Genomic DNA, 15083 nt, shown 5'->3' with positions numbered 1-15083 from the left:
CGAGCCAGCGCCGGTCCCTGTCCCTCCGCCTGTGCGAGCCAGCGCTGGCCCCTGTCCCTCTGCCTGTGCGAGCCAGCAGTGGCCCCTGTCCCTCCGCCTGTGAGAGCCAGCGCCGGACCCTGTCCCTCCACCTGTGCGAGCCAGCAGTGGCCCCTGTCCCTCTGCCTGTGTCAGCCAGTGCCGGACCCTGTCTCTCCACCTGTGCGAGCCAGCGCTGGACCCTGTCCCTCTCATCTCCCATGCTGCCCGGGGCCATGCTTGCAGGGGACCTCAGCCTCCTGGCCACCTACTTGGAGGAGCTAGAAGCCATGGAGCTGAAGAAGTTCAAGTTGTACCTGGGGGTGGTGGCAGCCGAGCTGGGAGAGGACAAGATCCCCTGGGGCCGGATGGAGGGGGCCGGGCCCCTGGAGTTGGCCCAGCTCCTGGTGGCCCACTGCGGGCCCCAGGGCGCCTGGCGGCTGGCCCTCAGCGTCTTCCAGCGGATGCACCGGAAGGACCTGTGGGAGAGAGGACATGGCGAGAACCTGGCCGGGGGTAAGGCCGGTGGGGCAGGGCGGGCATGGGTCAGACCCGGAAACCTGCGTCCCCTCCAACGTCGTCAGCCCCTAAGCCCACCAGCCTGGGGTGCTGGCCTCATCCCACAGTCCTAAGGTGGTGCTCGTTTGTCTGTGGGTTGTCCATGGTTTCTCCCAGCACACGCGGGGGGCATGAGCCAGGCACCAGAGCCCCCCCCCCCACCAGGGCAGGCAAGGTCGCACTGCAGACACCAGCTGGGCACTGTGTGGAGGTGGCATCGGGTTTCCCAGCGGAGGCCTTGATTCCCAAGCCTGCATCCCTCCCCCCAAAGCCTGCAGAGCCCAGTTGCAAGCCCCTACTGCCCAGATCCCCTTTCATAGGCTCAGGTCACCTGGGAGGGCAGCTCCCAGAACCCCTGTAAGCCTCCTACGCGTATTGGCTTACAGGGAGAGGTGCATGTGGCCGGAGCGGGGACTGTCACGCCCTCTCCAGGGCCCCGTCAGGAAGTTCGTGGAAGCTCCCAGCAGCCCATCCTTTGGGGTTCCCAGCATGATTTGCTCACCTGGGTCTGGCTGACCACATCACTGGCCGTTCTCCGGGTGGTTAAGGTGCTGCCCACGCTGTCTGGAGGATGCCGGGGTTGGGAGGCAGCTCTTCCAGCTTCCTGCTAATGCAGCCCTGGGCAGGCTCTCTCAAGAGCTTGGGGTCCTGACCACGAACACGGCAGAATGGGGTTGAGTCCCCGATCCTGGCTCTGGCCATTTAGGGTAAGTGGGTGGGGGAAACCGCTTTCTCTTTTTCAAGCCAATACACTTAACAACATTTTGAAAAATAAATGTAGGGTCCTCAGAGACCAACTTAGCCCCCGGGCTGGGGTGATGGGTGTGAAAGTCCACACATGCCAATCTGTCTCTATGGCAATTAGCTCCCTGCCACTAACTACTACATCAGGGGCTGAGGCATAGCAGGCTAACCCTTCATCCACACGGAATGCCAGCGCTGCTGCAGGCAGAGGACTAGTGTGCTATGCTACCACGCTGGGCCCATTCTTTTAAAGTTAAAGTTGTTTTTTTTTGTTTTTTTCATTTGTTATAAAGGCAAACTTATATAGAGAAAGAAAGACGGGTGGGTGGGAGGGAGGGAGGGAGGGTCGTTCATCTGCTGATTCACTCCCCACATGGCTGCCAAGAGCCAAGGTTGGGCCAGGTCGAAGCCAGGAGCCAGGAGCTTCCTCCAGGTCTCCCCTGTGGGCAGCTGGGCCCATCACCTCCTGCCTTCCAGGCACATAAGCGGGGAGCTGGCTCAGAAGCAGAGCAGCTGAGTCCCTCCCAGGCGCTGCGAGATGGGATGGGGCTCCTCCACCGGCAGCTCTGCCCGCTGAACCCCAAGGCCTGCCCCAGTGGCCAGTCATCGGGGTGCTGGTCAGATCTGCCCTAGCTGATCTCCCCAAGTGTCTCTTCCAGATGGCTCACCCTCACTCAGACACCACTCTGCATGCCTTCCCAAAGTGTCTCCTGATGCTGTGAAAACAGGTGAGCCCTGAGTCTGGAAGGCCGGGCTGCAAGCGGCCAGCGCCCAGTAAGGGGTGGGGCTCCCACGTGGGTGCAAGGGCCCAAGCACTCGGCTGTCCTCCGCTGCTCTCCCAGGGGCATTAGCAGGGAGCAGGATTGAAAATGGAGCCACCGGGACTCCAAGCAGTGCCCATAGGGGCATGCCGGTGCTGCGGGTCACCCGGGCCCCTCACGGCTGCCTTCAGCTCCACCGACTTCTTCACGCACTGCTCCCCGCCCTCCCATCCTCCAGAGCCCCAGAAAGCCTACCGCGATTATGTGCGCAGGAAATTCCGGCTCATGGAAGACCGCAACGCGCGCCTGGGTGAATGCGTCAACCTGAGCCACCGTTACACGCGGTTACTCCTGGTCCAGGAGCACTCCAGCCTCCGTGGGGCCCAGCAGAAGCTGCTGGACCGGGGCTGGGGCCAAGCGGGGACAGCCGCACAACAGGCCAGTCCCATCCGCGTGGAGATGCTCTTTGAGCCAGACGAGGAGCGACCGGAGCCCCCGCGCACTGTGGTGCTGCAGGGGGCAGCCGGCATGGGCAAGTCCATGTTGGCCCGCAAGGTGATGGTGGACTGGGCGGACGGCAGGCTCTTCCAGGGCCGGTTCGACTTCGTCTGCTACATCAACTGCAGGGACATGAACCAGGCGGGCCCGGAGCAGAGCGCGCTGGACCTGCTGGCCAGCTGCTGGCCAGAGCCCGGCGCGCAGGTGCGGGAGCTGTTGCAGCGCCCAGAGCGCCTGCTCCTAATCATTGACGGCTTCCACGAGCTCCAGCCGGCCTTCCACAAGGCCCGCGGCCCCTGGTGCTTCAGCTGGGAGGAGAGGTGGCCCACGGCGCTGCTGCTGGGCAGCCTGATCGGCAAGAAGCTGCTGCCCGAGCTGTCGCTGCTCATCACCACGCGGCCGTCAGCGCTGATGAAGCTGCAGCGGTTGCTGGAGCACCCGCGGCATGTGGAGACCCTGGGCTTCTCCGAGGCCGAGAGGCAGGAGTACATCCACCGCTTCTTCCCGGACGCTGAGCGGGCCGGCCGCGTGTTCGCCTTCGTGCGGGACCACGAGCCCCTCTTCACCCTGTGCTTCGTCCCCATGGTGTGCTGGGTGGTGTGCACCTGCCTCCAGCAGCAGCTGGACGACGGCGGCCTGCTCCGTCACAAGCCCAGGACCACCACGGCAGTGTACACGCTCTACCTGCTGAGTCTGCTGCTGCCCAGCCCACCGGGCACCCCGACCCCGCGGCCTCCGCCCAACCCGCGGGGGCTGTGCGCCTTGGCGGCCGAGGGCGTCTGGAGCCAGCGGGTCCTGTTCGAGGAGCGGGACCTGCAGAGGCACGGGCTGGACGCAGCCGACGTCTCCGCCTTCCTCAGCACACACGTCTTTCAGAAGGATCTAGGCTGTGAGAAGTTCTACAGCTTCATCCACCTGAGCTTCCAGGAGTACTTCGCTGCCCTGCACTATGTCCTGGCCGGTGCAGAGGACGCGGCGGGCCCCGACCAGGACCTGAGCCGGCTGCTGGCCGAGTACACCTTCTCGGCGAGGAGCTGCCTGGCCCTCACCGCCCGCTTCCTGTTTGGGTTCTTGAACGAGGAGACGAGGAGCTCGCTGGAGCAGAGCCTGCGCTGCGCGGTCTCTCCGCAGATCAAGGACGCGGTGCTGGGCTGGATGCGAAGCTGGGCGCGGAGCCAGGGACCCGTTCTGCAGGAGGGCGCCCTGGAGGTCTGCAGCTGCCTGTACGAGGTCCAGGAGGAGGAGTTCGTGCAGCGAGCCCTGAGCCACTTCCAGACGGTCGTGGTCAGCGACGTGGCCAGCAACACGGAGCACGTGGCGGCCTCCTTCTGTGCCCAGAACTGCAGGAACGCGGTGGTCCTGCACCTGCACGGGGCTGCCCACCGCGCGGACTCCGAGGGCAGCGCGGCAAGGCCGGCAGGTGCCCAGGTGCCGCTGGCGCAGCGGTAAGTGCTGGAGGCTGGCTGTGCCGGGCCACGCGTCCTGGTGTTCCTTAGGGGACGGGGGCGCGGGTTGGCTGCTTCCGTGCCCTCCGCCAAATGCCCCGCAATGTCCAGACACACCTACAGGGAAAGAATGACGTTAGTGATGTCCAGCGGGCACATGTCAGACATGACCAAACACCCCACAACACACAGGAAGGCTCCCGCCCCACCCATACTCCAGACCGAAAATGGCCTGGTCCCCAAATCAGGAACACCCTAGTCAAGAACCCTGCCCTTCAACACTACCCCCTAGGATTAAACTGTCGTTGCAAGCAGCAGCTGAACCCGTTACGCCACCACATGGGCTACACAGGCTGCATTTTCACAGTGCCTGCCTAGCAGAGATGGCTCTTGCCACACACCTGCCGCTGGCTTCTCCCAGGCCTAGTCGATTCCAGCACTCGTAATTCCCATGAGGCCAGGGGGGTTTTCGGCACAGACCCCTGAGCCACACTCGCCAATCCCTCCCAGAGCGTACGGCACATCCTGAGGCCTTCCCCTACCAGCCGTAACACCAGCTGCCACCCGCACTTGTCCACACAGACCCGAGAGGAGCCTCCTGCCAGACGCCTACGGGGACCACCTGGCCACAGCCCTCCGCCGCTGTCCGGACCTGGTTGAGCTGGCACTGCACCGCAGCGCCCTGGGCAGCCGGGGGCTGGCACTGCTCTGCCAGGGCCTCAGACACCCCGACTGCAGGCTGCAGAACCTCAGGTGAGCACCCACCCTGGGTCCACCGCTGCCCCTCGGGGGCTTGGTGGCAGCAGGGACTCTGGTGGCCTCCCAATTTTGGGGCTGGGCCTCCAAGGCCAAGGTCCACCTCCCTCCTGGCTAGCAGAAGGTCACGCCCCCTTCCCAGCCCCGCTGGACCCGAGCCACCCATAACCTGGTTTGAGCTCGATGGCCACACCCAATATCCTGTCTCCCTGCACAGCTACCAGCTCCGACAGCGGGGCTCACAGTGACTATCTGCCTGTGCGGGACATGACTGAGGTCTATCAGGTGGGAATAGTACCAATGTTAGCATATGTGCTGCCACAGCGAGCCCAACAGGTGGGAGTCAATTGAACCCACACCACAGCCTCTCTCACTTTCTATAAATAAAAGGGGGGCCCCAGTGCGGTAGCCAAAGGGTTAGAGTCCTCACCTTGCATGTGCTGTGATCCCATATGAGCACCATATGGGGAGTGAATCATCAGACAGAAGATCTTCCTCTCTGTCTCTCCTCCTCTCTGTATATCTGACTTTCCAATGAAAATAAATACATCTTAAAAAAAAAAAAAAAAAAGCAGAATGCGCAGCAGCACAGTGCCAACCCCGCTGTCTTTCTGATGAAGGAGAGGGGGGAGGGAAGGCCAAGGGGGCAGGGCCCAGCTCTGCCCCGCCCAGCTCTGCCCTGTCCACCTTGCCCGGCCCAGCTCTGCCCCGCCCAGCTCTGCTCCGTCCAGCTCTGCCCTGTCCACCTTGCCCGGCCCAGTTCTGCCCTGTCCACCTTGCCCCGTCCATGCCTTTTTTCCCCTCACAGGCTAAAGCGGTGCTGCGTCCCCAGCTCTGCGTGCCAGGACCTCGCTGCGGCTCTCACGGCCAATGAACACCTCCTGCGCCTGGACCTCAGTGGCAACAAGCTGGGGCTCCCCGGCCTGCGCCTGCTCTGCGAGGGGCTGCAGCACCCCAGATGCGGGCTGCAGATGCTGCAGTGAGTCCCCTCGGAGAGCAAGGCCCAGCTCAGCGTGTTGACCCCCACACCAGGGCCCCCAGAGTCCTCTGCCTTGACCTCTGCTCTTTGCACTCCGCCCTCCACTCTGCCTTGACCTCTGCTCTTTGCACTCCGCCCTCCGCCCTGCCCACTTCCACATGGTGACAAGTCCCTGAGGCCTCACCTGAGGTTACCTTGACTTTATCTGAAAGGCGGAAAACAGAATCAGGGCTGATGCCTGTGGCATAACAGGTGAAAGCTGCAAGCACCAGGGATCCCATATGGGCGCTGGTTCTAATCCCGGCGGCTCCACTTCCCATCCAGCTCCCTGCTTGTGGCCTGGGAAAAGTGACCGATGGCCTAAAGCCTGGGGACCCTGCACCCGTGTGGGAGACCCAGATGAAGCTCTTCTCTACTGTTCTCCCAGGCCATGAACCCAGGGAGTCTGAGACAGGACACAGGCTGCCAGGCAACGTGCTAGCCACCCGTCTGCACCGTGTCCAATGAGGGTCTCCACATCCAAGGCTCCGGGCATCTGGGTGTGGTGGCACCCCTCCCCTGGTTACGGAGGGTTGGCCAAGCACGGGGCGGGACAGGGTGAGCACGGGGTGGCCCTGTTGACATCCTTCCTGCCCCAGGTTGAGGAAATGTCTGTTGGACGCCGGCGCCTGTCAGGAGCTTGCCTCGGTGCTTGGCACCAACCCACACCTGGCAGAGCTGGACCTCACAGGAAATGCCCTGCAGGACGTGGGCGTGGCGTGGCTGTGCCAAGGGCTGAGGCTCCCAGGCTGCAGGCTGCGGACCCTGTGGTAAGTCACTCCCTCCCAGGGCCCCAATGCAGCAGAGCTGCACCTGCTGTGTGTGCGGCCTGGGGGTCGGCAGTGCTGCCTGGGACGGCGGTAAGGTGAAGAGCAGCCCATGTCCACAGGTGCAGCATCCCCCCAAAACGCCCACAACAGTCAGAACTGGGTTGGCCCGCAGCCAGGCGCTTCCTCCGGGTCTCCCATGGGAGCCAAGTGCTGGGGCTTCCTGGGCACATTAGTACTGGGACTCACACTGGTGTCCATGTGGGATGCCCTGGGAGTGCCATTTTTCCTAAATAAACCCTACAGGTGCCCAGGCCTTGCAGCTCTTCCTCGTGTTCACTGCCCCCTGCCGGGTTCTGTGTGCTAGTCTCAATGGCCATCCTAGCGCACACAGGCTGTGGCTTCCCCTGTCGCATCACCCTGACGCTCACAGCTGTCTCTTTGCGGGCCCGCCATCCAGCTGTTTGTCTTCTCGGGAGACATGTCTCCCGCCAGGCCAGGCCCCGTACCCGTACTTCTGCCGGGTTGTTGGGAAACCTTGGGGGTTGGTGGCCAAGGTGCAGACAGCCTAGCGTCACCCAGAAACCCGCCCCTGTGTCCAGGCTCAAGATCTGCCACCTGTCGGGCACTGCCTGCAGAGAGCTGGCCTCCACCCTCAGTGTGAATCGGAGCCTCACAGAGCTGGACCTCAGCCTCAACGACCTGGGGGACCCTGGGGTGCTGCTGCTGTGTGATGGCCTCAGGCACCCTGCCTGCCAGCTCCAGACGCTCCGGTAAGTCCAGCGCAAAGCCGTGCATGGGCCCAGGCGCCCCAACACAGCACCAGGGGCTCACAGTGCGTGGACTACCACACCCTCTCCTGCCCTCTGGCTGTATCAGCTTCCTTCCAAAGACCCTCCAGCAGGAGGGGAAAACAGTGCTGTGGTGGCATAGCAGGGCTCTGCCTGCAGGCCAGGATCCCACATTGGTGTGCGTTGAAGTCCGAGCTGCTCCACTTCCCATCCGGCTCCCTGCCTGTGGCCTGGGAAAGCAGTCGAGGATGGCTCAAAGCGTCGGGACCCTGCACCCACGTGGGAGACCCAGAAAAAGCTTATGGCTCTTGGATTCTAATTGACTCAGCTCCGGCCATTGCAGCCATTTGGGGAGTGAGTCGTGGATGGCAGAGTTCTGTCTTCCTCCGTCTCTCTGTAACTCTGCCTTGTAAGTAAATAAAATATTTTTTAAATGTACAGGACTTAAAAAGGATTTTTTTTAATTGGAAAGGCAGATAAACAGAGAGGACACATAGAAAGATCTTCATCTGCTGGTTCACTCCCCAAGTGGCCACAACGGCCAGAGCTGCGCTGATCTGAAGCCAGGAGCAAGGAGCCAGGAGCCTGCTCTGGGTCTCCCACGCAGGTGCAGGATCTGAAGGACTTGGGCCGTCCTCTACTGTGTTCCAAGCAGGGAGTTGGACTGGAACATCTGGGAAATGAACTGGAACACATATGGGATGCTGGCACTTGCAAGCTAAGGATTAGCCCATTGAGTCATAGTGCCAGCCTTTAAAAAAAAAACTTTAATAGAAAAATGTTTCACTTGAGCCACACAGCCCCCAGGAAATTGCTGCACCAGACAGGAACCAAGGGCCAAGTGCCCATCGAATACTTCGTGCTAGTTTAATGGCTTGTCTTATTCTGCTGTGCCCTTCCCTGTGCCCCTGCCTGCCTGCCTCTGCCCTTCTCTCATCCCCTCACTCCGGAGCAGCAGCAGAGTGTGTGGGCCCTCGTGCTCCGGCAAGGCCTGGCACCCCAGCCCGCCCAGCTGTCTGCAGAGAGCCCACTTGGCCTCAGCCCTGGGCATCATGCCGTTCCAGGTTGGGCATCTGCCGGCTGGGCCCCGCCGCCTGCGAGGGCCTCTCTGCCGTGCTGCGGGTCAACCTCCGCCTATGTGAGCTCGACCTGAGTTTCAATGACCTGGGAGACCCTGGCGTGGGGCTGCTGGGCGAGGGGCTGCGCCTCCCCACCTGCAGGCTGCAGAAGCTGTGGTAAGTGTCCAGCGGCCTGTGAGGCCCAGCTGCCCCGTGCTTTGCAGGACACGGGACGCAGACGCCGGCCCGGCCAGGCTGTTACCCTGTGAGCTCCTGCTGGGCAGGAAGGCAGGTGCCCGCTGCCTCAGGCTTCGCCATGCTGTCAGACCACGTCACACCATCGTCTCCTTCCCTTGGGCAGACTCACAGCTCCGCAGGAACTGCCCACTCCTGTTGGGCTCCCTTCCACTCCACTGCCCCACCTCCCCGGTGCTGCTGGGTCCCACTGGGGTACCTGTGCCCCCGCCTGGAGAACAGCCACCTGCGCCTCTCACGGGACCAGTGTCGGGAAGCCCAGGGGCGTGTCCCGCATTCTCCAGCCCCTGGGAGCGGCTCCCAATCAGGGAACCTGCTGGCCCCTCCCAGCTCTTTATCTTGCTGTAGGGGTACTCTGTCTCCAAAGCCTTCCCTCTTCCAGACAAATCCTGAATTAAGTTATATCTCATTCCAAGAGCTGCCATCTACTGCCCTGGGGACTCAGCCCATCTTTAAAAAAAAAAAAAATCTGGGGTCAACCATGTGGCATAGCTAGTTAGACTGCTACTTGCTGTGCTGGCATCCCACACAGGTTCTAGTTCGAGTCCTGGCTGTTCCACTTCTGATCCAGCTCCCTGCCAATGCATCTTGGAAGCATCAGAGGATGGTCCAAGTGCTTGGACCCCTGCGCCCACCTGGGAGACCCAGAGTAGACACTTGGCTTTAGCTTGGTCCAAACCTGGCCAGGAGGGTCATTTGGGGTCATTCCCAGCAGATGGAAGATCTAACTCTGCCTTTCCAATAAATATTTAAATAAAATTACAATTAAAATCCTGGAGCTGGCATCGTGGCACAGCACGCCAACTCAGCACCTGCAGTGCCAGATCAAGTCCCGGCTAGTCCACCTCTGACCAACTCCCTGTCACGCCTGGGAGGGCAGCTGCTGTACCCGGGTCCTGGCTCCTCCCCCGGAGCCTGAGGCGGCTCCTGGCTCCCGGTTTGTCTGGCCCAGGCCTCTCTCTTTCCTTTTTTTTTCCTTGACCTCTCCCTTACAACTCTGCATTTCAAATAAATACAGTTTTTTTTTTTTTTTTTTTTTTTTAACCATAGGAAAGTAAGATATACAGAGAGGAACATCTTCTGGCTGATGATTCACTCCCCAAGTGGCCATAACGGCCAGGGCTGATACAATCTGAAGCCAGGAGCCAGGAGCTCTTCCAGGTCTCCCACGCTTGCAGGGTCCCAAGGCTTTGGACCGTCCTCGACTGCTTTCCCAGGCCACAGGCAGGGAGCTGGATGGGAAGTGGAGCTGCTGGGATTAAAACCAGAGCCCATATGGGATCCCAGCGTGTGTGAGGCAAGGACTTTAGCCACTAGGCTACTGCACCGGGCCCAAAGGCCAGGCGCCCCATCTGGTGGGTGGCTGTTTCCTGGATGATTGCCGTTTGCTGGGCAGCATGGCCTTGACCTCAGTTTACTCCACACCACCAATGCTTTCTCCTCACCTGGACCCCGAAAACTTTATTTCTCCCGGTCCTCCTGGAAAGCAGTCACATGGGCTGCCGTTGTCCCCGACCCCTGTCACCAACAGGCTGGACAGCTGCAGCCTCACCGCCAAGGCCTGTGAGACCCTCTCCTCCGCCCTGGCCACCAACCAGACCTTGACTGAACTCTACCTGACCAACAACGCCCTGGGAGACGCGGGGGTGCGGCTGCTGTGCAGGAGGTTGCACCACCCCACATGCAAACTCCGAGTCCTGTGGTGAGCAGGGTTCCCAGGCCACAGGAGCATGGCAGGGGCAGGCGTGGGGCAAGGGCCCAAGCACAGCAGGGAGGCAGGTATGGGGCAGAGAGGCCTAGGAGAACACGGGGTGGGGGAGGCAGGCGCGGGGCGGGAGACCCAGGAGAACCAGGCGAGGGAGGCGCTGGCTCCTGGGCCTTGGGAGGCAGGGTGGGGCTCGACCCAGGAGCACGAGGGAGGCAGGTGTGGGGAAGAGGGGCTAGGAGCACAGCGGGGAGCTCCGGGGAGGCAGGCACGGGGCAGGAGGCCCAGGCGCGCGGGGGACGCAGGAGGTGGGGCACGGGCCCAGGACCCCGGGGCACGCAGGAGGTGGGGCACGGGCCCAGGACCCCGGGGCACGCAGGAGGTGGGGCGCGGGCCCAGGCGCACGAGGGACGCAGGAGGTGGGGCGCGGGTCCAGGCGCGTGGGGGACGCAGGAGGTGGGGCGCGGGTCCAGGCGCGCGGGGGACGCAGGCGGGAGGTGCTGGCTCCTAGGCCTTGGGAGGTAGGGTGGGGCTCGACCCAGGAGCACGAGGGAGGCAGGTGTGGGGAAGAGGGACTAGGAGCACGGCGGGGAGCTCCGGGGAGGCAGGCACGGAGCAGGAGGCCCAGGCGCGCGGGGGACGCAGGAGGTGGGGCGCGGGCCCAGGGACACGGGGCACGCAGGAGGTGGGGCGCGGGTCCAGGCGCACGGGGGACGCAGGAGGTGGGGCGCGGGCCCGGGCGCACGGGGGACGCAGGAGGTGGGGCGCGGGTCCAGGCGCGCGGGGGACGCAGGCGGGAGGTGCTGGCTCCTAGGCCTTGGAGGCAGGGCAGGGCGCGGGCGCTGGAAATAGTCCAGGAATCCACTTTTCTAGTGCGGTGACATTTCTGTGGAACCACGGGGAATGTGGGCGACCCCTTCGCTTGCACCACCTTGTGGGCTTAGCTCAGCCGCTTCCCTCATTTTTCAGGTCGAACAGGTACAGTTCGGTGGAATTCTGCCCGAATTCCACTTGTAATTCTCACTGCAGTAGCCTCTTCGGTAGCAGCTCAGCACCCCTGAGGGTAAACGGGGAACAGAGTTGCAGCGGGACCCTATTTCCCAATGAGGTTGGAGTACTACAAGATAAGGAATTTTTTTTTACCAGCGAAAAGGCATGCCATTAGGTTCATCAAAGGGATGGCGCAAGCCCATGGCACAAGGTTGTCACTCCCCTTGCTGTCCCACAGGCTTTTTGGGATGGATCTGAACAACCTGACCCACAAGAGACTGGCTGCACTTCGCACGACAAAACCCTACCTAGATATCGGCTGCTGAGGGAGCCGGGACAGGGAAACGTGCGTGGTCACCAACGCCGGGTAACTGGTGTTGAGGACACAAACCCTGGACCCAGCAGGACCAACCACCAGCGCAAAGAGCTAACCGAGCGCCCCCACCCAGCAGTCTTCACTTGAATGTTATGCCCATCTTCAAATAAAAATTTTTACACATATGCGGGGAACATCCCTACTTCATTAGCTTAGTAGGGACAGGGCCAGCCTGCCCAGTGTTACCTTTAGCGGCCTGCCGAGGCCGACGGGGACACATCTAGACCATTTAACCTCTACAGAGGACAACACCTCCACGGAACCTGGGGGTTCCCTGGCCCCACCCCTCCAGGTACCTGCTGGCGTGATAACCTGACCTCCACTGAAATAGGGCCTGAAGTTGGGTCACCGTGGGATAAGCCATTTCTAGGCCACCCCTTCCTGCCAGCAAACGGCAATCATCCAGGAAACAGCCACGCACCAGATGGCGCGCGTGGCATGCGTTTGTAAAGAACTTCCATTAAAGGCTTGGCAAAGGTAGGGCTCCGGGCCGGCTCAACGGGCAAAGCAACCATGCCAGTCCAACCACGAGGTCGTCTCAACTCGGGAAATTGCTGCCTGGGACAAGGCAGGCCTCAGGGGCATCCCGCCACCCAGTCCCGTCGCCACCCTACAACACCGAGCCCCTGAATGTCATGAGTCAGTCCAAATGCATTAGAGTAAGCTTTATTTTAGGATTAAAATTCCTCCCAGACAATAAGTCCCAAGACAAACCCAGAGATTCAATTCCCAGTGAAAACCCGAGTCGACAGCAGCAGCAGGGAACCCCGGAATTAGCACTGCCCCCCAAAAGGCCCGCCAGACACCCCTGAAGAGCTTCGAGGTACACCGTTTCTGGGCCTCCCTCTAGCTACCTCGCGCCTGCCTTCAGACCTGGAGGGATACCATACCCCATTCACTCGATGCTTTTCTCATTTGTGACACTCAAAAGGGGAGCACTTTCCAATCTAAAACAAGAGAAGTGCCCCGCTTTTGAGGACCACCGTATGAGCAGTAGGGTGGGGGGAGCAGGGTGCCTCCAAGTACGCAGGCCGGCCAGCAGCGGCGAGGGAACGAGGCTCCCACACCTCACCAGCTGCTCCATTTCCAAAAGCCGCGCACGTGCAAGACCCGGGCTCACGCCAGCCTGTACCGACTACGCAGCGGGGCCAGGAAGTTTCTCATACGCCACAGGAGAAGGCGAACAAAAAATTCCCAACGTCTGGCTTGCCTGCAACCCCGTCGCCTTGGCCCGCCGGGGACACTCAAATGGGTAGCACTTTCCGCGCACACAACATGGAGAGCGCTACCCATTTGAGTGCCCCAAGCCGGAACACTCCAGGCAGACACAAGGACGGCCACGCCGCAGGCCGGGCGGGACACGCCAAGCCCCGCCGGGCGCCGGTCCACGTCGTCCCCACCGCGAGGCGCGAACAGCATCCCACACCGTCGGCGTCCTCCACCGGCGACACTCAAACCGTGGCGGCACTCTTCTACACACACCAAAAAGTGCCCCCAGAGTTTGAGTACCGCAGGCTGGAGCGATCGTGGAAGGCGTGAAATAAGCTCCGCAGATTTTCATCCTCGAGGCTGAAAAAAAAACAAAATGCGTGCTTGGTTAACTCGCCTGCAGGCCTCGTGGCGCAGACGCCCGGCGATAACGGCTGCTCGGCTTCCTATCCAGGAACCCGCACAAGCACCGAGGGCGGCAGGAAGGCGGCCGGGAGCATAGGGGGCCGCGGGCAGCTCTCGGGGTCTGCCGGCCAGGGTCGGCCACGGGTGCGCCGAGCGCACAAAGAGGGACGGGGCGCGCACCTGTGCGCCCTAGGCCTGGGGAAGGGCGCAGCCGCAGGGTCGGAAAGAGTAAGGCGGAGAGCACTTACGGATGCAGGGTTAGGAAGCGAAGGCCTGGCGAAGGAGAAAGAGCGAGGCGCGCTGGGGCCTTATATAGGCCGGGGCGAAGGGCGGGTGTTCGCCAGGGGCGGGAAGAGGTTCGAGGCCCCGCCCCGCCTGCACCTCCCCACATTCCAGAGTCCCTCCCGCCATCCCTCGAGTTAAGCATATCTGGTGCTGACGGGATTGAAAGATATCTTAATTCCCTTTGTAGGGGGCCTTAAGAAATTTCACAAACTCCCCTGCGGACACGGGTGAAAAGAAAAAAATTGAAACGTTTGTCCCACCACCTTCCTCCCTCCCTGACCCTCCCGACTCCAATCAGAGGCCCACGCTTGCATCCTGTACACTGCAAACAAATTGAAAAAAAACAAGTTTAAATCCATGAAAAAAAAAACCAAAAATCCGGGAAAAGTGCAACTTTTTAAACATATATGTATGTTATTTTTATTGGAAAAACAGAATTATAAAGACAGAAAGATCTTCCGTCTGCTGGTTCACTCCCCAAGTGGCCACAGCAGCTGGAACTGAGCCAATCCAAAGCCAGGCGCTTGATCCGAGTCTCCCACGCGAGTGCGGGTCCCAAGGCTTTGGGCCGTCCTCGACCGGTTTCCCAGGCCACAGGGATGGGAAGAGAAGCAGCTGGGATTAGAAGTAGCGTCCATATGGGATCCTGATAAGTGCAAGGCAAAAACTTTAGGCACTAGGCTGCCGCGCCGGGCCCTAGAAAATGCATCTCATGTAAAAACTACACATGGACTTCTAATAATTTTTTTTTTCAATCAAAAAAGCTTATGTTTTCATTCCGGTTCCTGGGGCTGCATCCCACGTGAGTGCTGAGTGCTGGCATTGCACATGGGAGACCTGGAGGGCATGCCAAGGCTCCTGGCTCTGGCCTGGGCCAGTGCGGGCCAGGGCACCTGTAAGGGAAGTGAACTAGCAGACAGAACATTCTCTCTCTCTCTCTCTCTCTCTCTCTCTCTCTCTCTCTCTCTCTCTGAGACACCCCTGCCAGCCTCAGGGCGCTGGGAGCCAGAATGCAAACAAAGCCCACAGAGACAGGAAGGTGCGGCTCTGTTTTGCCTGCCTTCCGCTGCCAGGCTCTCTGTACACAGACGTCCTCTTGGGGAAGGTTGGCCCTGGCTTAGCCCAGCACTGGCTGAGGCCACCACCCGGGGAGCAAGCCAGCTAGTGGAAGACCTAGCACTCTCTCTCCCTCCTTCTCGCTTCTGCCAGTCAAGGAAACGCAGTAAATTTTTTAAAAAGATTATTTGAATGGAAAGGTGGATTTACATAGAAAAGAAGAGGCCAAGATCTTCAATCTATTGGTTAACTTCCTAAAGTTACTTTAGGCCCTCTTCGATTTCTTTCCCCAGCCTGCAAGCAGGGAGCTGGAGCCAAGTGGCCCAGGCACCCCTCTGGGATCCTGGTGCATGCAAGGTATTTAGCCACTGGGTTATCACACCAGGCC

At 60.9% G+C, this 15083-nt stretch overlaps 1 protein-coding gene across 1 annotated transcript; it reads left to right on the top strand.

The window, feature by feature from the left end:
• Positions 1 to 239: 239 nt before the first annotated feature.
• On the top strand, positions 240 to 11739 carry NLRP12 (NLR family pyrin domain containing 12). Its single transcript, XM_058674575.1, has 10 exons — positions 240 to 534; positions 1980 to 2048; positions 2320 to 4024; positions 4607 to 4777; positions 5589 to 5759; positions 6398 to 6568; positions 7168 to 7338; positions 8421 to 8591; positions 10201 to 10371; positions 11603 to 11739. Exons 1-10 carry the CDS (start codon positions 240 to 242, stop codon positions 11688 to 11690), a joined length of 3183 nt encoding a protein of 1060 aa, XP_058530558.1. The 3' UTR covers positions 11691 to 11739.
• Positions 11740 to 15083: the final 3344 nt, after the last annotated feature.

The sequence above is a fragment of the Ochotona princeps genome, chromosome 16 (assembly GCF_030435755.1).
Source record: "Ochotona princeps isolate mOchPri1 chromosome 16, mOchPri1.hap1, whole genome shotgun sequence".
Taxonomy (NCBI): Eukaryota; Metazoa; Chordata; class Mammalia; order Lagomorpha; family Ochotonidae; genus Ochotona; species Ochotona princeps.
The sequence above is the reverse complement of the archived record's forward strand: the minus strand, read 5'-3'. Positions and strand labels throughout refer to the sequence as shown.